General features: G+C 55.8%; 1 protein-coding gene across 1 annotated transcript; it reads left to right on the forward strand.

Moving 5' to 3' along the window:
* Positions 1-4,752: 4,752 nt before the first annotated feature.
* On the forward strand, positions 4,753-8,804 carry WFIKKN2 (WAP, follistatin/kazal, immunoglobulin, kunitz and netrin domain containing 2). The gene is made up of 2 exons (XM_062175079.1): positions 4,753-4,950; positions 7,284-8,804. Exons 1-2 carry the CDS (start codon positions 4,753-4,755, stop codon positions 8,802-8,804), a joined length of 1,719 nt encoding a protein of 572 aa, XP_062031063.1.
* Positions 8,805-23,516: the final 14,712 nt, after the last annotated feature.

Raw genomic sequence — 23,516 nt, forward strand, 5'->3', positions numbered from 1 at the left:
AGGGAGGCCGTGCCTCTGTGTGTAGCCTTCCTAAGTACCCCTCCCATACACACACAGGCCTGAGACAGTGCACACGGGCCTGGCTGGTCTCCAGCACAGCAGAGTGGGGCTTCTGCCCTCCGCTGTTTGTCTTGGCTGAGGGCTGCCCGGGGCTCTCTGCAGCTGATTCCATCAAGGCAGAGCTGCAGGAAAGAGGACATGGATCACAGAGGAGGGAGCTGGAGCCGCTTCAGCGGGGGTGGGGGGGAAGTGGCCCCGCAGGGCCTGATGGGAGCAGGATGAGCGCTGACCCCTCGCCCAGCGCCTCCTGAGTGGATGTGGTGCCACCGAGACCCTCCAGGAAGACACGCGGTGCTTGCAGGCGCCCAGCCCCGTGCTGTGCCAGGGTGAGTCTCCTCGTGGTGCTTTGGGGCAGACACAGAGCCCCGGCCGCCAGTCCTCCGGTGTCCCCTTGGCTTGGATGCACCAGCAGGCCCCCGGCCCTGGCAGCGGTCTCAATACGCCCCCTTACCAATGCCGTGATTCGCAGAGCCCTGCTCAGCGCTGTGCCCCCCGCCCCGCCCCCCAGCTCAGGGCAGACCCTCCCGTGTCCTGTTCCACACAGATGCCGACAAGTCACGTGGCCCACAGCTGCCTGCCTCCCCCGGCCACTTCCCCCATCTGCTGAGGCCCCATAATCACTGCAAGCCCCAGCGGCCCTGTAATGTAACCCAGGCCTGGGGACGCTCGGGCGGGGGGTCCCCAGCTGAGTAATGAGCCCGACTGCTTTATTGAATTCCTGGGCCGGGGTCTGAGTAATCGTTGCCTCTAACCGAGCCCCAGTTCCGCTTCCTCCTTCCTGGCACCCTGACTCCTGTTCCTCCGATCCTTCCTACCCCTGGCCATGTGTGAGGGTCCAAGGCAAGCTCCTGGGCTGGGACTTGGGGGGGGGGGTGGCCTCCCCCATCCAACTGGGAGAAAGTGTGGCCGCCTCAGGCCTGGGGCCCACGCAGGGCGGTTGGACTCTGCTGGGGCCGCCCCAGGCGAGGAGCTAAGTCAAAGCCAGACCTGCAGCCCCTACCCCACCCCCACCTCCCCCCCCACCGCGACATGCTGCAGCTTCCTTACCTCACCTCCCCTGTGCCTGGGCCCTGCCGAGGGAGGCACAGGAAACTGCTGCCTGTCTGAGCCCTGCCCCAGCCCCCGCCCGGTTCTTCCTGCCCTTCTGTGTGCTTGTGTGCTGGCCTACGCTCGACCCTCCCTGTGGTCTCCATGTGCCCAGAGCTCAGCACACAGTAGGCGCTTTAGAAAGCATTGGTGGAAAGAAAGGAATCGTTAGGGCCAGAAGGAGCAGCCGCATTGCAAGGGGAGAGGCTTGGTCGGCGTGTGAGGTCCTGGCGTCCGCGGTGCTGCCGTGGCTTCTGTGGTCTTCTTCTGTGGTCACGTGTGTCCCCATGCGAAGTGGGCGAGGGTGTCAGCTGTCAAGACCCCAGTGGTCCAGGAGGCATTCTGCTCATGGTGACCTGAGGTCAAGGGTCACCCGAAGTTCACTGTCTTGGGGAGATGTCCTGCCACCACACCCCCAGCAGGTGTTCCCTCCACCCCTAGCAATGGTGAGGGCAGCTGGGGCTCCTCTGAGACACGTCAGAGCCCAACCCTCTTTGACTTCTCACCCCTTCGAGGCAAAAGAGCCTAGGCTGGGGCCTGGGGCCCTGGGGCCAGGGTGAAAGGCAGGGTCCCCTTGGCAGTCGGCCAACTCAGCCCAGCCCTGAGGCCCAGCCTCTGCCCGGCAGACCCGGCCCAGGCCCTGTCCCCTGCAGCCCGAGTGGGGGGCCTGGGCAGATGAGCCCCTGGGCAGGAGCCTGCACTGGGTCATGTGGTGTGCGAGGAGTATGAGGGAGGCAGACAGGCCGTGGGCCGGGAAGGGAGCCAGGCGGAGGGGCTCCGGGAGGGAGGGCGCACGAGGAGGAGCCTTCCCAGCACTCCCCGAGCAGCTGCTAAACAAGGGCGGCCAGGCGCTGCGGAGGGGCTGGAAGCCGGCGCCAGCCTGCATGGAGCTCAGGCTGGGGTCGGGGGAGGGGAGGGTCTGCCCCTGCCCACAGCCATGCCACAGCTGGGACGGCCCTGGGCACCCCACCCCCACCCCGGGCAGGCCGGGCCTAAGCCTCCCCAGGACTGGGTCTCCCCTCCCGGCCGGCGGAGCTGCCTGCCGGGGCTGCTGTGAGGTCAGCAGCGATGATGTAGCACGGTCGGCTGGGTGGGCTCCCAGCCCCGATCAGACGTTATTTATTGTTCTGAGCTGTGTTTCGGTGGGAGACTTGGAAGGGCTGGGAGGGAGAGCCAGAGCATCCCGGGGCCCCTGTGCTCTGCACGCTGCTCTGAGTTCTTGGAGCACAGTGGCCAGGAGTGGGGCCCGTGGCGCCCTTGCTCCATCAACTCGGGCAGCGAGGCCAGGAGGGCGAGTTCCTGCTTTTCTGCTCCCCCGAATCTCTCCCACTCTCTCCCACGGTCTCCACCACCTCCCAGAAATGTAGCTCCTCTCCCGGACTCTCATCCTGGGGCCTGACAATCCTTGCACGCCCTGCTTAGAAACGTGTCACTGTCCATTTCCCTCTGCGATATCAAACCAGGCTGCACAGGGTGCGCCGCGCCCAGGGCTGTGCTGAGGCCCTGGCTCGGAGCAGCTGGAACACGGGTTTATGAAATTACAGGGAATTCAAAGCAGCCGGCGTCGCCCGCTGTCTGGCTTCATTGCTGGGACTGGCCTCGGAGGGAGGTTTATTCCAATCAGTTAGAGGATTAGGATCTGACACCCTTCATTAGCGATCTGACGTGAGCTGAGCGGGGAAGACAGAAGAACCCACACCGGGAAGGAGGCAGCTCCGGAGGGCAAGCAAGGCACCACCCGGCGTGAAAGAGGAAAAGTCTGCCGGGGGAGGCACGGGGCGCGCAGCCTCTTCACAGTCCAATTAGGCGCTGCGCTGGCTTCCAGGAGGGGAAATGGGGCCTGGTGCACCTAGAGGCCTGAGCCCGGGCCTCAGTTTCCCCTTCAGCTGAGACGCCCTCCAGCTGTGACGCGTGCGTTTCCCCCAGACAGGGCAGCTTGGTCACCGCTCCTAGAAGCCCAGGCGGTTTGGCCTTGGCGAGGCCCCTCCCGCTTCCCCAAGATCCAGTGACCGACACCCAAACACTCAGCGCGTGGCATTGTCCATCCCAGCCATTTCCTGCCCCCAGTCCTGGCAGCCTCTGGCTGGCTTCCCAGCCCGTCCACAAACACCGCCCCTGGCGTCCAGTCTGTAGGAACCACAGTCGGGGCTGGGCCTCGACAGCACTTCCGACAGATGGGTGGGGGAAGGGTGGTGCCAGAGGCCCCTGCCCACACCCAGGGGGACGGGGTCCCTGCCTCCTGTGCTGAGGGGGGGCTCACGGAGCTGTGCAGCCCGGACCATGCTTAGCTTCTCTGTGCGTCCTCTCCTCAAACCTGAATCCGGGCTTGTTGTATGAGTGGAGTGAAATGGTGCCAAGGGTGACCCTGGCACACAAGGAGACCCAGACATGGTGGCAGCCGGTGTCACCGTGGCCGCTCACCGTGCGTGATCTCCAGCAAGCTGCCTGCCCTCTCCCATTCCAAACCCCCTCCCCAGACCTGTGCCTGGACGGTGCCTGGTGCGAAGAAAGAGCTCGCAGAGGACCGGCCGCAGTGGGTCATGAGCGAGGGCAGCTTGGCTGGGCAGCGCGATCCCGAGCTGCTGTCACCGCGTAGATTTTCCTGGAGCCGACAAGTGCCCATGGAGGACGAGGAACGTGATACGTCCCCGGCGCCGGGGAGTGGAACTCAGCGGGTAGGTGTCCCTGGAGTGATCTGGGGAACACTTCCCCAAGTTGGGACTTAAGTCGCAGACTGCGCGGGGCCCAGAGACAGGGAACTGTCGGTGCGCAAACCGCCCCCCTCCCCAACTAGGGGGACCTGGTGCTGGGGTGGGAGTCGGCTTACACAGCACGGCGCTGCTCAGGCCCGCCCTGCTATGGCCGTGAACTTGTTATTTTTCCACGTCATTTGCTCTCAAATGTACTATCGAGCCGGGCGACGCTAACCCGGCGGCTGCAGGTCCCTCCTTGTAACAAGCGATCGTGTGTTCTGTAGAGGTGGCCACAGGGGAGGAGGGGGCCCGGCCCCGAGGAGCGGGGCAAGGGGGGGGCGGAGAGGGAAACAAATCCTTCTTTGCAGTGAGCTTGCGTGTCCCGGAGCCAGCTCCCCCAAAGCACATGCCATTTCTGGCTCTGGAAGGGGTTAAAGGCCTCCTGGAGTCAAAAACAAGCAGGTGTCCCACCGTGCCAGATACGCTGCCTAAACTGCTTCCAGCTTTTTTTTCCCCTCCTTCTGCAATAAGTCTGTGATCAGCCACGGGACAGAGGCGCCAGCAGCCTGCCTGTGACAGGCGTCAGGTTAGCTCGCTCCCACTCGGGTGGCGCGCCCAGGATATAAATCCAGCTGGAGGCCCCTGCTGCGGCTCCTCTCCCTGCACACCCAGGAGGGGAGTTTCCTTCCAAAGACCTTTCTTTTATCTGAAGCCGCACAGCCCAGCAGGCTGCACTGACTTGGTGGAGGCAGCCACGGCAGCAGCCGCCGCCGCCACCACTGCTGCCGCCTGAGCAAGGCGACCTGCTGGGGTGGGGAGGGCAGGTGTCTCCAGCCCCGGAGAAGAAGGCCCCGGTGGGCCCCAGCCCCTGGCGTCGTCACAGGGGAGGTCTCTGGCCGTCGCAGTCCACACCATGTGGGCCCTGGGGTGCCGCCGCCGGCTCTGGACCCGCTGGGGGCTGCTGCTGCTGCTGCTGCTCGGGGTGCCCCCACGAGGCCTGGCGCCGCCACCCATCCGCTATTCCCACGCTGGCGTCTGCCCCAACGACATGAACCCCAACCTCTGGGTGGATGCACAGAGCACCTGCAAGCGGGAGTGTGAGACCGACCAGGTGAGTGGGACTCCAGAACCCCAGGTGGGCCACGTGAGTACGTGGGACGTGGAGGTAGGGAAGCTGCCGGGTGGGGACCACGCGGGAGTACCCCACAGGGTCCAGGACTGTGAAGGGACACAGGCCCCGTCCACTTGGAGATAAACAGGGCCTGATGCCTGTCTGTTAACTCCGAGGCCTGGAAGAAGAGGTGGATGTGATGGGCGAGTTCCCTGGAAACCGGGAACCCACGGATTCCCCCCGTCCTATTGGCTGGGGGCTACAGTGAGCTCACGTTGTACCAGGCACGTCGTGTAGATTGCCAGGCACATCAGCGCAGTGGGCTGCAGGCAGGCAGGGGAGAGTGGATGTGCAGAGTGAGGCCAGGGTAGGCTGGCAACCTGTGTCTGTCTGACAAGGCCTGCCTCCATACTCCCTACGCAGAGAGCATCCAGGCTGCCTGACAGTCAGGGCCAGCCCAGCCCTGAACACACTCCCGTGTCCCCGGGGGGAAGTGCAGGAGTTTCAGCCCTGCCAGACTCCTTGGTCCTGCCTTCTGATCCTTGTCCGAGGACTCGGCAGCTAGCAGGGCTCCTGGCTCCCAAGTCACGCTCAGGGGCCATCGATGCCCACTCCCCAGGGGCAGAGGGCCCCTGGTGCCTGCACCTGCTGCACGCACAGCCACTTCCTGCCCAGCCTGGCCAACTCTGAGAACAGCGTGGAGTTTCTCAGGGCTCCAAGTCTGGATTGGGCATCACCAGGGAACGTGAGAGAACCTGGAGCTCCTGTAGATGCCCAGTCACCCACGTGAGAGTCCAGGGCTGCCCTGGATCGAGTGGCCTCTGCCCCACAGGGCCTGGGGGCAATTGTCAGAGTCCTCAGGACAGATGCTGCCATTGGGTACGGGTGATGCCTAGGGAGAGGAAGCCAAGGAGATTTGGGTGGGGGCTGTGCCCATCGGCTGGGGGGCTACATTTTCAGGAGGTCTCTTCCTCTGGCACAGACTGGCCCGACAAATCGGGCAGGGCTTGGGGACAGCGCAACCCTGGCTGAGCTTGCGTCTTTGGGGAGGAGGCACCTGTGGGGTGGGGACTCAGGTAGCCCAAGGGTGCCTTCTGGCCCCCCTGAAGCTGAACAGTATCCTGAGGATTCCCTCAAATTTCCTCCTCCCACCCCAGTCCTCGGACTCCAGGTCCCCCAGAGTCTGGAGTGGAGGAGCCAGTTCTGCTGCCCCACCTCCCCTCGGGCCCTCAGTCCCCCCCCCCCCCAGGACCCCAGCTCCGAGAGCCGCCCATCCCTGTCCCAGACCTCCCCGGGAGTGGCCCAGCTGCTTATGCCAAGCAAAGACTGCAAAACAAAGTCACCATTCTGAGCGGAGAGCAGAGAACAGTAAACAAGCCAGGCAGGCGGCCGCACACGGCCCGCGGCAGGGGCGCCCCCTTAGCCCATGTGGAATGTCGAAGAGGCTGGAGCAGCCGCGTGGGGAGCGGCGCTCGGAGCCACTGCCTGGTGCAGGATTAGGAGCCGTGCCCGCCTGCCCGGTGGGTACGAGGTGTTATTGTCGAAAGCACCACGTGAAGTCCTTGTTTGTGTCGGCTCCAGGAACACGCCGCTAATTTCGAGGAATTAAGCTAATGCCTGACGTGGCCCCACAGAAACCCAGGGGATTATGGCCTTGCTGGCTTCTGCCACACAAGAGGCCTTCTCACCTGCTGCCTGCTCCCCGCGAGCTGTGCCGCCCGGAGCCTAGCACCAGGGGCCGGCGCCACCTGTGGTGCGAGACTGAGCATCCTGGCCCCAGATGCCTGCCCTCCCTCTGGGCTCTGGATAAGGTAGGGCCTCACCTGACCTTCGGCTCCAGGTGTGCATCGGCTCGCTCACAGCCAGGAGGAGGAGCGTGGAGGGAGGTCACCCCGGCAGCTGGGAGGCCAGAGCGGTCTCCCCCAAGGGGACAAAGACAAAAGCATGGGCAGCCCAGAACACTTGGGTGGTATCCACCCCCAGCAGTAAGAAGACTCCCCTCTGAGAGGCCTGGGGCCCGTCTCTTCCCACCCCAGGGTTCCTGCGACCTTAGGCGAACTCCTTTCCCCACTGTCCTGGAGTCAGCATCATCGGTATGGGGTGGGGGATAACGGTTGCCCCCAGGTCAGGCTTGGGAGTGAGCCTCCGAGAGACAGGAGTTGTGCTCTCGGAAAAGATGTGTCATCCTGTTTCCCTCGTAGCGTCATCAAATATCGGCCCCCACTAGATGCTGAGCACGGAGCCCCTCTCCGACAAACCCAGGGCTAGGGCCAGGGCGCCGTCCCTGGTCCGCTGGGCTCCCCCATTCAGGCCCCCCTGTGTGGCTCTTTCAGGAGTGTGAGACCTACGAGAAGTGCTGTCCCAACGTGTGCGGGACCAAGAGCTGCGTGGCAGCCCGCTACATGGACGTGAGAGGGAAGAAGGGCCCGGTGGGCATGCCCAGGGAAGCCACGTGCGACCACTTCATGTGTCTGCAGCAGGGTTCTGAGTGCGACATCTGGGACGGACAGCCCGTGTGCAAGTGCCGAGATCGCTGTGAGAAGGAGCCTAGCTTCACCTGCGCCTCGGACGGCCTCACCTACTACAACCGCTGCTACATGGATGCCGAGGCCTGCTCCAAGGGCATCACACTGGCCGTCGTCACCTGCCGCTATCACTTCACCTGGCCCAACACCAGCCCTCCGCCGCCCGAGACCACCGTGCACCCCACCACGGCCTCCCCCGAGACCCCCGGGCTGGACATGGCGGCCCCGGCCCTGCTCAACCACCCCGTGCACCAGTCGGTCACTGTGGGGGAGACGGTGAGCTTCCTCTGTGACGTGGTGGGCCGGCCCCGGCCCGAGATCAGCTGGGAGAAGCAGCTAGAGGATCGGGAGAACGTGGTCATGTGGCCCAACCACGTGCGTGGCAACGTGGTGGTCACCAACATCGCCCAGCTGGTCATCTACAACGCTCAGCCCCAGGATGCTGGCATCTACACGTGCACGGCTCGGAATGCTGCCGGGGTCCTGAGGGCGGACTTCCCGCTCTCAGTGGTCCGGGGGGGCCAGGCCGCGGCCACCTCCGAGAGCGGCCCCAACGGCACAGCCTTCCCGGCAGCTGAGTGCCTGCAGCCCCCTGACAGCGAGGACTGTGGTGAGGAGCAAACCCGCTGGCACTTCGATGCCCAGGCCAACAACTGCCTCACCTTCACCTTTGGCCATTGCCACCGCAACCTCAACCACTTCGAGACCTACGAGGCCTGCGTGCTGGCCTGCATGAGTGGGCCGCTGGCCGTGTGCAGCCTGCCGGCTCTGCAGGGGCCCTGCAAGGCCTACGCGCCTCGCTGGGCCTACAACAGCCAGACGGGCCAGTGCCAGTCCTTTGTCTACGGCGGCTGCGAGGGCAACGGCAACAACTTCGAGAGCCGCGAGGCCTGCGAGGAGTCGTGCCCGGTCCCCCGTGGCAACCAGCGCTGCCGTGCCTGCAAGCCCCGGCAGAAGCTCGTCACCAGCTTCTGCCGCAGCGACTTCGTCATCCTGGGCCGGGTCTCTGAACTGACCGAGGAGCCGGACTCGGGCCGCGCCCTGGTGACCGTGGACGAGGTCCTGAAAGATGATAAGATGGGCCTCAAGTTCCTGGGCCGTGAGCCACTGGAGGTCACCCTGCTGCACGTGGACTGGGCCTGCCCCTGTCCCAATGTGACGGCAGGGGAGACGCCACTCATCCTCATGGGCGACGTGGAGGGCGGCATGGCCATGCTGCGGCCTGACAGCTTCGTGGGTGCGGCCAGCGCCCGGCGGGTCCGAAAGCTCCACGAGGTCGTGCACAAGAAGACCTGTGACGTCCTCAAGGAGCTCCTGGCCTTGCCCTGAAGCCCCCTCGCCCTCCCTGCCCCTCCCCCATCTATCCCCACCCACCCCCCCGATGCCCCTTGGTCAGCCAGCCAGGCAAGGTCAGATCAGACAGTCCTGGGCTAGCAGGGAACTAGCAGTCAGCATGGCAGGAAAAAACAAAACAAAACAAAAAAACGCCAGCCTGGGGGGGATGGTCTGAGATCAACTTCTGTTCTTTGGGTTCCACAGGGGGCTGCACCTGTTTTGAGCTGCGGCCCCCACTCCCCATCCCTGAGCCAGGAGGTCCAGCCAGGGTTTGAGACACAGCCACAGGCACCGATGGATGGATTGGCTTGCAGAGGGAGTAGGTAGGGAGAGACAGGAGGGCCCAGGGACTCAATGGTACAAATTCTCCACCGCGAACACAGGCCACTTGGTGCTAGGGGTCACGGGCAGTGGGAGGCCAGAGACGTAGTCCAACCCAGCAAACGACCTGCCCAGGGTGGGAGCTGCTGGAACAGGTGCCTCTGGGTGGTCAGCCCATGCCCCTGGAGCCAATGTGGCATTGCACATCACAGCCTTCTGTTCCTTGGGGGCACTGGGTTGTCGGTTCCGTTCCATTCAGTTCTGAACGCTTCCTGGGTCCAGGTGCTAGATCACAGGGTGATGCTGTCACCGCCCAGCTCTCGGTGCCCGGACACGAAGCTGGGATCCCCAGGCTGGCCCTCTCAGCTGTCAAGCGCTCCCATCACGTGCCCCTGGCTTCCTTTATGCACAGCAGACAAGGCCAAGGCCAGGGTCTGTCCTGCTAGCGAGAGGAATGCAGGAAAGGCCGGCAGGCGCCGGAGAGGAGGGGAGCCAAGCTTGGGGAGGGAGCAACATTGCTCGATGCTTCCACCTGGTGGTGGCCTCGGGAGCCCGCGGGGACCTGGAAGGAGGTGCTAGGGGAAGTGATTCTTTTGTTTCCAGGATTTTGTATGGGCCCCGGGCACCCCAGCACTAGAAAGATTTGGGAACCCCACTATCAGCTCTGCATCTGTGCCTCATCCCATCCTCAGCCCTTCCCCGTCCCTGCCCCTGCAAAGCTGAAGGGCAGGTGGGGCAGCCTCTTCTAGCTCAGATACCAGGAGGGAGGCGCCGATTAAAAGGTCATTGTATCCACAGGGCTGTGTGTGGTTCGCTGGGGCTGAGCTTGCAGGGGAGAGGTGTGGGGGAGGGGTAGTTAGAGTCCTGTGCTCTGGTGACCCCAGAGGCAAGTGTGGCTGCTGGATGGCGTGTGGGTGGCGGAAGACACCTGCTACCACTGGGCTCCTTCGCTCTGGTGCTCTGTGCAGCTCTGGGAGGCGGGAGGTGGTGGTGAGGCCCGGTGCATTCTCAGGGCTCCCAGCCCATCACGACGGTGTGCAGAGTCCAGGTCCTGCTGCTGACCGGGTCAGGTGCAGAGGTGGGAAGGCGGAAGAGGCAGCCAGGGGGTGGGGGGTAGGCAGGGAGTGTGCTGCCCTGGTGTGATGCCCAGGGGTCTCTGGGTGGGGCCCATTCCAGGTGTGCTCGGAACACAGGGCTTGGTTCTGGTGACGGGGATGGCAGCACTCTGGCCTTGGTGGGGCTCACGGCCTCACCCGACCCTGGGGCTTACTCACCCCCAGTTGTCTGTCCCCCACAATAGGCACCTCTCCCCTGCACACTTCCCTGGGTTTTCTCATGCTGGCCACAGCCCAGACAAAGAATCCAGGCCAGGCCCAGCTCCACCCAGCCCATCTCATCTGCAGCAAGGGCACCAGGAGCCGGAAGACAAGCTGTTTCCCTAGAGAGACATTGAGCACAAAACTGAGCCACCAAGGGGCGGGCACTGTGGTGTAGTAGGTTAAGCATCCACCTGCAGCACCGGCACCCCATATGAGCACTGGTTCGAGTCCCAGCTGCTCCAGTTCCAATCCAGCTCCCTGATGATGGCCTGAGAAAGCCCTGCACCCATGTGGGAGACCCAGAAGAAGCTCTTCATTCCTGGCTTCGGATCGGTGCAGCTCCAGCCACTGTGGCCATTTGGGAGTGAACCAGCAGATGGAATATCTCTCTTTCTGTCTCTCCCTCTGTAACTCTGCTTCTCTGCTCTCAAGTAAATAAATAAATCTAAAACAAAACAAAAAACCCAGCCAAACAAAAACCAAAACCTGAGCCACCAGGATGGAGTGAGCCGCAGTCACCCTGCTCTCAGAGGTGGGGGGCTTTCCATTGAACCTGCCCCTCGCCCAAGGTGCTCCGTGGAGCATTACTGTAGCCCAAGCGAGTGAGTGTCCACAGGCCAGGCCCTGCAGGAACGTGGGGCCGAGTGCTGTGGCTGGGCTGGCACAGCAGGGTGCAGGTTGCTGCTCTACTTCCCTGGTGGAGGTGTGAGAGGTTCGGGAGGCCTCTGCCCACCATGTCCCAGCTGCAAAAGGCCAGATCGTGGAGTCAGACTCGTACAGGCCTGCGCTGGGCTCTGCCCCTTACCTACTGCCTCGCTGCCTCAGTGTCCTCACTGTAAAACACGGTGGTGGGGCCGGCACTATGGTGTAGTGGGTAAAGCTGCTGCCTGCAGTGCTGGCATCCCATATGGGTGCTGGTTCGAATCCCGGATGCTCCACTTCCGATCCAGCTCTCTGCTATGACCTGGGAAAGCTGTAGAAGATGGCTCAAGATGCACCCTGGTGGGAGACCTGGGAGAAGTTCCTGGCTTCTGGCTTTGGTCTGCCATAGCCCTGGCCTTTGCAGCCATCTGGGGAGTGAATCGGTGGATGAAAGATCTCTCCCTTTTTCTCTCTCTGCCTCTCCTCTCCCTGTGTAACTATGACTTTCAAATAAATAAAATTAAAAAAAAAATTTTTAAAAAGAAAATATAGGCACCTAATTTCCTACCTTCTATCTGGTATTTATTTTCTGTCCTTGAAACCAAACATGAGTCCTTTCTCTCCATTCCTGTAAGCTGTGTGCAGCGCCTGACACCCAACAAAGGCTCGGCTCAGCGAAGGCTGAAATCGGGCCCAGTTGCCAGGCAGCCTCCCAGTGTCTGGGTCCCAGGATGTAGGGAGATGGAGGCTTTGTTCGCCAAGGCAGATCCTCCTGCTTCTGGCCACGCTGAACACCCACTCCTCCCCACCCCCAGACCACGCCTCTGCTTGGTCTCCAGTGCCCGGGGCCTCTGGAGCAGGACAGCGTGGCAGTTTCCACCCTCCTAGGACACTCTGCTCCATTGTCTGGCCAGCTGTTCCACAGTGTGATGTCACCTCATGGACAGGAGGGCCGGAGGGCGGGGCTTGAGGATGGAAGGGGCAGGAGGGGAGAATGAACACCTAGCCTGTGGTGACCCCCCGAGGCTGGGGAGTCTCCTCCCCGGCCCCGGCCCGGCCGTCCATCTTGTTCCAGCCATGTCAGCAGGAGTGAGCTTGCCCCGTGATAGACCCCGGGCAGCTGTGTGAGACAGGCACTTGCGGTTTTGCAGGTGGGGAAACTAAGGCTGGAAGGGGTAAGACACCTGCCCCAGCTCACCTGGGCGGGGAATGGTGGTGCGGAGGTCTGCGTCCCGCCAGCCTGACTCAGAGCCCTGAACCTCAGGGCTGGCTGCAGGTGAGACACACACATGGCACTGGGCCGGGCGGTCGGCAGTCCCATCAAGACCCCAGGTGTCATCCAAGAGCCTGCCTCGGTCAGTCGCGTGCAGCGCCCCCAGGGCTGTTTATGGCCTTGCCACGTGACACGTATTTCCATCACACGCACAGGCAGCCGTGGCCTAGATTCCTGAGCGAGACATCAGCCGTGAGCCTACTCATCCTCCAAGACTCAGCTCCTTGGGGAAGCCACTGCCTCACCCAGGCTCCATCTCCCTCAGTGCTTGTGCTGATCCTGGGGGCTCCCTGAGGTCTAGGGGCCTGGCTCACGGGGCACACGAGGGGTTTGTCACAAGAACAAGGGACCCGGGGACCACGAGCCATGGGGGGGCTCCTGCGCTGGTGACCGTGGGGCTGTGACGGGGTCTCTTTGAGGTCTTCCCCGCTTTTGCCAGGTGCCATCTCTGACACCTCCTCCTGCTGCTCTTCCTACCACTCCCCAAGGAGACTGATCTGGGGAGCGTGTGATTCATGCGGGCGGGATGGGTGGCAGGGTTCCTGGGCCCTATTCTTGGCTGTGGCCTCATTCTGGAATGTGCCCTGAGGTCAAGTGACGCTCCTGTCTGCCGCTGTGTCAGGAGGAAAGAAGACTAAACCTCCAGCTGGCATTCTGGGGGAGAGGGTGGGGCAGGCAGGTGGGCACCCACCCCTCTCCTTACCGCCTCCCAGGCTCCTGAACCCCTGGGCACTTCTATTTTAGGGTCAGGTTGAAGTCTCTCTCTCTCTCTGCATCCCAGATGACCCCAGGATGGGGGGCCCTGGCATTCAGGTCTCCAGCTCAGAGCAGAGGAAAACAGGACTCAGCTCCCACGTGTCCAGTCTGGACTCTCCAGGAGGACCTGTTAGGCGGGGGTGAGGTGGGGAGTTTGGGGGTCTCCTGCCCTTTTTAAGTCCAGAGACGTGGCCAGAGGGAGATGCGTGCGTCTTGACAGTTTGGTTTGAGGGACCCATTCAGTTGTCTGTAATCTAAGAGGACAGAGGCTGGGGACCGTCTGGTCTCCTTTCTGTTTGGGCAGCCAGGAGGCAGCAAGGACCCCAGCAGGAGAGAAGCTCCGTGTCAGAATACGAGCAGACGTGAGGGCCCCAAAAGCTCAGGAGCACGCACCTTACGCAATGTGTCTGATTGAGTCCTCAGGGCTGTATTGAAGCCCAGTGGGGTTGGACAATTTTGCCATTTGACAGATCCCAACCTACGACCTCCCAGAGGGTGAAGACAGCGCGAACTTTGTTCACCTGCACCCCGAACGAGCCCTGACTATGGTGGTGTGCAGTAAATATTTGTTGAATGAATGAATGAGTGGATAAATGAAGCAAGTCCCAAGGACCTTGTGGAGAAAGACATCTTCACAGGTGTTGTTTCCAATATTTTACCCATGCGGAATCTGAGACTCTAAATATTTAAAGGAGATTTGGACCAAGGTCACACAGTCAACAAATGGCAGAGCCAAGATTCAGATTCCTGTCTGGCTGGCTTTAGTGTCTGTCTGCTTTCCAGACTGAAGCACCAACCCCTGTTGCAGGCAAAGGGTATTCTCCTGAGCATCTATAACCACCACTTCTAACTGGCCCTGACCTCCAGCTGTGCAGACTATAGCAAGGTTACCAAGCTGCGCTCTCCAGCTAGATAGTGCTGAACTCCTGTAGACAAATTCAAATTCTATAAAATGTTAAAACTCAGATCCTTGGTTGTACTAGCCACATCTCAAGTGCCACACTTCACGTGGCCAGTAGCCACCATATTGGACAACACATATGGAATATTTCCACGAGGGCTGGCACTGTGGCATAGCAGGTAAAGCTGTCTACCTGTAATGGCAGCATTCCATATGTGTTCCAGTTTGTGTCCTGATGGCTCCACTTCTGATCCAGCTCCTTGCTAACACCTAGGAAGAGCAGCAGCAGATGGCCCAAGTGTTTTGACCCCTGCCACCCATGTGGGAGACCTGGATGAAGTTCTTGGCTCCTGGCTTTGGCTTGCCCCAGCCCTGACTGTTGTGGCCATCTGGGGATTGAACCAGCAGATGGAAGATCTCTCTGTCTCTCCCACTCTCTGGAACTCTGACTTTCAAACAAATAAATAAATATTTAAAACAAAAAACAAAACAGAGTATTTCCACCATCATAAGAAATTCTATTGCACAGCTTGTTATGAAGGACTAACACATACTTCTTGTTTCCTTCGGCAGCAGACTTGTGTAGGGGCAGGAGGGCTCTCCCTATTTTAACTCCAGGCTCCTCCCCTTCCAGGGATTCAGGGTTTTTCTTTCTTAGCCACATGCTGGTATGTGGCCTCATCAGTCCTATTTAAAAAAAAAATTATTTGACAGGCAGAATGACACAGAGAGAGCGAGAGACAGAGAGATCTTCCATGCACTGGTTCACTCAAATGGCTGCAAAGGCCAGGGATGGGCCAGGCTGAAAGCAGGAGTCAGGAACTCCAGCCGGGTCTCCCATGTGGGTGACAGAGGCCAAGGACTTGGGCCATCTTCCATTGCTTCCCCAGGTGCGTTAGCAGGGAGTGAGATGGGCAGTGGGGTGGCTGGGACTCTGGGCCCTCAGGGGTTCCATTGTCAACAGTGCAACAAGGGCTCTTTCATCATCCCCATTGCCTCTGGGCCCTGAACTTGGTCTCAAAATCCCTTCATTTTTCCTCCCAGAAAGCTTAGAGGCCTTTGTGTAAAGCTCTCTATCAGCTTCCTCAGTACCCTGGAATTCCTAAAGAGATAAGCAAATTAGCACACACAGCCCTTGTACCAACAGGCATGAGCTCAGGTGAAGATGCGCTCATCACACTGCTACCTTCCAGGTATCAGACAACAGGCCGGTTACTCAACAGCTCTGCAGAGGCACCTGTGCCAGAGCTGTAATCTTGCATGCGAGTGCTGACGAAAAGTCTAAGGATTATTTGGTTGGCGCTCACTGCTGCTAGAATTGCATCACATCAGCCTTTAAAAGGAGGACCCAAATATTTTAGGCCTCAGGGTCCTCAAATCCCCTTCATGTTCAGGGTGGGTGACAGTGAGAAAAGGGTGAAGTAATGGAAGCATATGGGCTTCTGAGTCAGATCTCCTGGGTTCAAATACTGGCTGTGTGGCTTGGGGGTAATTTAACCTCTCTGTGCCTCAGTATCTCCATCTATAAAATGGGATAATAACAGTCCCCATAGTACTCTTCCAGAGGGGACAGTGGCTGCTGCGTGTTTGACCAGGAACCAAGAGAGACCGGGGTGAGAGCAGATGCAGGTTCCCCTGCTGACCTGGGAAGAATGCAGGACGAGGGTGGCTGGAGAAGACGGGAGGCCGGGACAGACAGGGGCCCACACAGATAAAGTGTGGTCTTCTAGGTAGACTTGGGGACCTCCAGGGTGCAGGGCTCAGCTCTCACTCCTCACCTCGAGGTACTGTGAGAGGCTACTGTGAAGGGCAACAGGATGAAAGAGAAAACGGCCCGCTGGTGACGCCGCCCGGCGGTCTGGAGCAGACACTGGTGTCTCCTGCACAAAAGCAGGACTGGTGTTCGCTGATGCCTCTCGCAGCAGCCTGGGGCGCATGCAGGAGCTTGGCCAGCTTGGGGCGGTATTTTCAGTGGATGACAGAGTGCTCAGCACTGCAGAAGGTCGGACCCAGGGGAAGTGGCCCACGGGGAAAATGACTTGGGGCAGTTGATTTCTGGTTGTGATCGACACAAAGCCTCATTCTCTGATTGATGCTCACACTGGAAGAGACTGCAAGCATCCAAAAAGCCAAACTGGAAAATGGAACAGGTGAACTCGGCGAAGGCATGTTACTACAGCCGGGGGGGGGGGGGGTAGGGTGGGGCTGACCTGGGAGTGTCTCAGCTTCTGCAGTGAACACACACTTTCCACTGACACCAGCTTCTGGAAGGGTGGTACCTGCTGTGAACCCTGACATCACAAAGCCAAAAGGAGCTTTTGTCTCCAAAGGTAGAAAACGAATGTGATGGCCCCTAGAGGGAGCTTCTGGTCTGAGGAGGTGTCTAGGATAAGCATGAAACTGAACCTCTATGAAGACAGGCATCAGTTGTCCTCCTACACAAACTGACCCCTCCCTCTCTCCCTCCCTCCCTCCCACCACTTCTTTCCCTGTCTTCCCCACCTTTCCCTGATGAATGAAGAAGTTTTAAGCCATCGCTCTATCATAATGTTTCCACACAAAGCTTGGAACAGTGGGGAAAAAATAAATGCAAATGTCCGAATGCAAAGGCAGCTTCTCCCAGGAGCAATGGGCTGGCGGCAGAGCTGCTGCTCCTGCTGCCCGCTGTGCTTCTGCCACACACATCCTTCCCGCTGTGGACACGCTCGATGGAGCGTTTCCCCTGTCGGGCGGCTCCTCGCTGGAGCTGGGAACCTGAGGGAGCCCAGGCCTTCCAATGAGTGTGTCACCAGTTCTTCAAGGCCACATTGCTGCCAGATCTCAACCCCCACAGTCAGGCCTGGTCTCAGATCTCGACACTTCCTTGTGTTTTGGGATTATCTGAGCTTTGTGCATCACCTTTCGGCCATATCCTGAGCTTCTAGAAGGTTCTAACGGGCTACATACACTGCTGCCAGTTCGCAGCCCAGCAGATGCTCAATGAATGTGCTGAGTGGATGGACACGAGGGCCTGGATCCTCACAGACAAGAGCGGAACCTGAGCCCAGAGCAGCCACTTGAGCCAAAACCACTCTTTAGCTATCACAAGTTACTAGCAAAGGCTAGGACCAAAGACTTCACGAGGTGAACTCCTGTGGTTACTTCTTAGAAGACTGCTCATCCAGCCAGCAGCAGTGATGTGGGTCAATAAGACTGGCACGTGGCCTCAAACTCACATCTGACTCCATTGTATTCTTGCAACAGGCGGCCCTTTCCCAATTGTGCCCGCGAAAGGTTGGTATGAAAATTGGGTTCGCGGCTGCTGAGCAAACACCACGTAAGGATCCTGCTGGGTGTGCAGAGAGAAACTTGGCAGAGCCTGCATTTCGGGCGACTGCTCCTAAGTAACCCTGTGTGGTTCTCTTACCAAATCTACCTCATGAGGTCACCAGGATGGGTGAGGATCATGGACTTGGGGATCAGACTCCCACAGTTCAGGTCCCAGGTCCATCGGCTGTGGCTGTTGCCGGCTCTCTGCCTCTATTTCTTTGTAAATGGGGGAAACAGGGCAAGCTTCAGAGGGCTGGTAGGAAGTGGAAAAGATCTAAAATGTCTAAGTGCTTAGAATAATATCTAGTGCAGAGTAAATGCTATCCAAATGTTGGCTATTATTACTGAGCCTTTGAGGCTGCCTCACTCTCTCTGGACCCCCTAAGACTTTATGATAGCATCAAAATTCTCACTCTCCAAACAGATAACACGTACAGCAGGGCAGCAGCTACCTACCCTCCTGGAGAATCTGGAAGACACGTGGCCAGCAGGAACCCGTGTGCCTGGCTAGAGGTACTCGTCCCAAACCTCAGAACTTCTGCCCAGCCTCCAAGGGAAGCTGATCCCCAGGGTGAGTTCCCCAAGCAGTGTGCACAGACCCTCTCCTCTTACTCTTCTGACTTCCCCAGAACCCCAGCAAGGGCAGAGATAAAAGACACACACCGAGCCCCCTTCTGCCTGCTGCCCATCCTTCTCAGCCGGACCCTGCTGGGGAGATAAGACCTTGCCTCCATCTCTCTCATCTGCCCTCTACACAAACCCAAAATATTCCTTGACCTTTTGTGGTTCAGATAATAAACAGGGGTCTTCTTCCAAAAAAATGTTTCTTCCTAAGTTACCAAACAACAACAACAAAGGGTTTGCTTCCTTTCTTCTAATCGTCTGTAAGATTCAGAAAGATGAAATTTCCCCAGGTAAAATCCATCACAGCTGTGGGAAGACCAAGTCTTAGCCTCTGTGACACCCCGGTTTCTAGGAACACTGCCCAGGGACTGCAGCTCTCACACATCACATCGAAATGCTGGGGGGCCCCCGTCACGTGTCCTGGGACTAGGAAGGTGTAGACCTTCAGGACTGCTGGCAGTTGCCAAAACCAAGGGGGCTCTTTTTGGGAAGACAGCTCTGAGGGCGTAGGCAAATCTGGATAATTAGAACCAAACCAAAAGGACAGGCTTGTTTATTATAAAACAAAACAAAGCCCAACCTTCACCCTTACTAGAAGTGACTATTGATGATTGGTAGGGGTGATAAGGAAAAGCCATCTGAAAGGAGTACTTGTGTTTGGTGCAAAATAGAAACAAAGAAAAAAGGACCATGCCTGGGAAGGACTGAACAATGGCAGGATAGGGACAATAGCTGTGACTGCGCTCCTAAACCTTACTGACATGACACCGATCCTATTCCTTTGTCAGTATCCAGCAGTCATCAGCGCCCACCTGATTACTAGATGACCACGCTAACGCTAACCATGTCCCTGCCTGTCACGGAAGCATGAAATCATTTTAAGTCAGAATCTGGTTTTAGGAGGACACACAACCCAAGAGTCTACGGTGCCACATTTTTGTAGCTCTCTCATTTTACTAAGGAAGGAGAAGAGAGACCTCAAGAGCTGCAGAAGGGCATGTGAAGAACCAGCGTCTAAAAATAGCTGCAACCTGATGGCTGGGAAGGAAGTTTATGCTTGACTTTAGCATTCAGTGCAACACACACACACACACACACACCCCTCCCTACACTCACACAACGTCTAGCTCACTTTGTCGATGTGATTTTTCTGCAATTATTTCTGAACACTTGAGGAGTATAGAGACAGAAGGGATGCGACCTACGGTATATGCCAAGGTTTGTCTAAAAATATTTTACACCTGTTCTCTGTTCTGCACACTGGTCATATTTTATCAGTGAAGTAAGTACTCATAACACCAGACGGAATGTGTTTTTCCTTCCAAGTCTTCAATGTTTTTCCCTTCTGCAAAGCAAACCTCCTCTTCTTTTCTACCTGCACTAAAATAAAGCTAGCACCGTTATCCACATGACAAACCCATCAGAGCCTACATTTTAACTACTGCTATTCCTGAGCCAATACTGTTTAAATGTGAACTACTTTTATATTTTTCTCAAGAGTATAGACATTTGAATTTAGCAACATTTCTGGTTGCTTCTATGAAGAATGCAAACTAGTACCCTGGGCTTAAGTCAAGTTTCCAAGTGTGTGGAAAAGGATCTCAGATCCTGGTTTCCTTCAGTGCCTCAAAATTAGAAATACAACTCCATGATATTTATTAAACACAAACGGAATAGCTTTTAGGCTATTACTAGAATCGATGCAAAGAACTCACTAGGCAACAAAACATTGACACAGAAGGACAGTTCCGGTTTTCATTTACTTTGCTGATTTCAAAGGGCAGCAAACATGGCTAAAATTCTGAATTTCATGGCTTCTAAATACCAAGAGCACCTAAGGACATATACTCTATATATTAATTGACTGATATCATTGATTGTACCCATTTTGCAATTGAATACACTGAGCTGTCTGCATCAAATGACTAAAAGGATTCAGCAAGGAATCAGGCCCGAACTTTCAAATAGCCTGTAGACACGAATATCCCCTGGATGAAGGTTTTCTTCTAAGGTTTGTCCAGCTGTGACATCATCTCAAAGTTCTTATCAACAGACTGTCTATAAAAAACAAGTTTTCTAAAATCTTAAAACTCAAATATTGAGAAATGGTTAGAAATTTATGACTTAGAAGTCAAATTCCACTAACAATAAGACTTTTAGCTCAAACAAAACCCTCAAAGCCCATCTCAGGGCTCAGCAGATCAAATTCTCACTGACGCAAAAGTCTATGTAGCAGGCAACTCGGTACATCAGGAGTTAGTCCATGTAGAAGCTATGGGAATTCTCCTGAGCCCACCCAAAAGGGGGGTCTTCCGTGTCCTCGGCAGTGTAAACACGTTCAGAACTAACAGCGATAATACAGACTATGTAAGTTCATCTATGACAGCTTACTTATGCTTTTAAAATGTGACCAGGTTTATTTTAAACCAAAATACATTTTGGTATTTTCAAGAAGGGCTTTCAGAACAAGTTTGAAATGGGAGGTCATTTTGTTTCCTTCGTGTTTTAAAATTGAAGCAAAGAGAGCATCCATCACAACACCTGTTCATATAGAAATTGAGAATTACAAAGGTTTGCTTAAGAAAGCTTTCCAAAGTAATTTAAAAACAAAGCAGATGGTTGGTCTGTGATGTGTGTATGTAATGAAATATTGCACTGTACTCCCTTGAAAGTGTGCAAGTATTACTTTAATCAAAAATTCAAAATAAAAAAAAAGTCATGGGTACTAGAAACACACACCTGAATACCATTTTGTAAGTCACCTGGCCTTTTTTTTTTTTGGAGTGTTTATCAGTGAGCAGAGATAAAGAACATGTGTGAAAACAGTCACAGGGGCCAGCAGTTAAAATTTCACTGAGGCAGGGCACTGAAGTCCTTAAAGACTCATCCAGAGGTTCTCGACTGAGAAAAGTGACTTACATGAGCCAGTTAAGAAAAGCAACAAAATCAGAGCACTGAGGTAACTTTGTTTCTAAAAACATTTACAGATAGCCTCTGATTACTTTATGGCCAATGGACATAACAGGCTCTCAAAACATCACTATGACTTCTGGGCATATTTAACACCATCCACTCCCAACAGACCCGACTCAACACATACTGGCTCACACAGTAAAAACGCCTTCCTATGCCCGACTTCAGATCAGAACCACCACCAATCTGAATGCCCTTGGCCACTCCCTGGCCTGCAACCCTGGGTGAGGCAAGCTTTCGGTGCCTGTCACCACCCCCACCCCAACCCCCATAAACTGGGGTAAAGCTGCACCTGCCACAGTGAGTGCAGTGGTGTATGAGTGTTTGTTAATGGCACGATTTAGAACGTCTTTAAAAACGACCATAACGCACCCAAGTGCACAATCTTCCAGCTGTATGCACACAGATATTGATCTTAGATCTTTTAAACAGAAGACAGTTCTCTTCCCCAAATACCACAAAACCTGAAGTAGCTCTGACCTCACATGACCTCCTGGGTCACGCTGATTAAGCACCACCGGGTGGCATACCTCAACAACAATAGTTTCAATTCAACAATGACCACCCCACAACCGTGTCCTCTAACAGGGCTTACCTGTTCTTGCCCTTCTTGTCAGCAAGCACTCCTGTCAAGTAAGGACAGCTAGTTGATGTACCATGCCCATGCAATTTTCTCTTTGTGTAGGGGAAGAAAAAGGGTGTGGGAAGGCCTCCAAACAGCATTTTACTTCATCAGCTTAATGATGCCCAAAGAGGCACACTTTATTTTCTTTACATTGCAGTGGCTTATTTTAAAAATCACCCAAGTCCTGAAGGTTAGATTCAGTCAGATCAGTTCACCCAAGCAAAATGCCAGCACCGAAATGACTGACATTGACACCAACATACATTAGAAAGACATGCTAACCTCCCAGGCCTCTTAGCTTTCCCTTCAAAGGCGAACTGGTCACAGTATTAAATAAGAACTGTCACTGTCGAAAAGGCAGCATTTGGCCTGAAAGCCTGTATTAGCCATCTGTTAGAAGGGAAGCTATGCAAAGACTTCACAATGCACCTGACTTTAGAAAAAATTAAGCACACACAGCAAAGACAAGAACTGAACTTGGCAAGCTACTTGGTGTCATTTTCCTCACTCACTGGTGAGCTGTGAGACCTGCAAGGCAGCGTTTTGGCCAAGGCAGGATATTCAGGGGGTGCTACAGCCTCTGTGGTTACAGGAGTCCATGGAAGGGAAAGTCCTGACAATAATCACTTCTTCAAACTGTCAACAAAGCCTTCAGAGCACCAAAACTGTGGGGGGAGAACCGTAAAGATGTCTTAGACAAAAACACCCTTTACATTTAAAAACCTTCCATTCCTAAAGAGCAAAAGGGCACACACAAGGTCTTTCTTCATTCTTTAAAAAATTATGAAGACACTAAGCTCAAACTAGTTTTTATGAAAACAATCAAGATAAAATTCAACCCTTCTCAAGTGCCGAACCAACATGTCCCAAAATGCAATTTTTCCAAGACGTTCGTCAAAATACGTATCACGAAGCGCGATCATTAAAATGGGAATTTATGTTCACGTTCCAGACTGTTACAAATGCTATTGTTTATATGCTAATTGCCTTCTGATTTTCAGTTTCCGTAATTCTTTCTTCACTTAGTTTTTTCCCAGGCTAGAACCTCATCACTCTCCAGCACAAGCTAGTGCTTAAAACCCTTGCTGATTGCTCCGACAGCTTTCAAACTTCATGGCACCAAAAGTGCGTAACTGCTAAGTGCTGGCCGGCCAGGTCTCTGCAGGTCCACTGTTTCCCAATACTTCTTCATAGCCTCATTCTGTCCCCTGAAGGACAAAGGCCTCACCATGGAGCCAACGGAAGAGCCAAACTCTTATTACATCCAACGCTTGTTTCCTTAAAACTCTGTATTGCTCTAAACCGCATGGGTAAGTGACAAAAGGCTTTTGTAGACTGGTGTCCAAAAAACTCATTTAAGATCAAAATTTATTTCACTGGCAATTCAGGGCTGGTTTCTTAGTATAAAAGCACAGGGAAGTTTCCAGTGTTAAGACCATTTTCTTACCAATGCTGTGTCAACACCACTATCAATGGGCATTTAAATAGTGAAATGACTCATCATTTTAGTTTCTTCCAACTTCTTGTCACCGCTTTAAAAAACTATCCTCACCAAGCCACCACGATTTGACACATGAACTGACCTTTCAAACCTCCCCACCCCCCAAATCGGCAAGCTGGATACCCACTTGTAAACTTTTAGCTGGGAAAATGAACATAAAGGCTACCATCTAGCAATCTATATTGAACTGTGAATAATTTTGGCCATACATTCTAACTACACACAATGACAGAGCTTTAAGCATGAGGATTAGTAAACAGATCTAAATCTTCTTTTAAAGTTGGGTCAGCAGTTCTGTCCAAGAAAGTATCACTTACTCATCGCCCATGCAAAAACAGAAAACCAATCCAATGATTTTTCTCCACACATTCAAACAAATTCTCCCAGATTACACAAGTGAAATTCCTCTGATCACCTGACCGAGATGTCCGTGTGATACCTCCTTTGAAAACGTGCTAGAAC

Source organism: Lepus europaeus, chromosome 18 (assembly GCF_033115175.1).
Source record: "Lepus europaeus isolate LE1 chromosome 18, mLepTim1.pri, whole genome shotgun sequence".
Taxonomy (NCBI): Eukaryota; Metazoa; Chordata; class Mammalia; order Lagomorpha; family Leporidae; genus Lepus; species Lepus europaeus.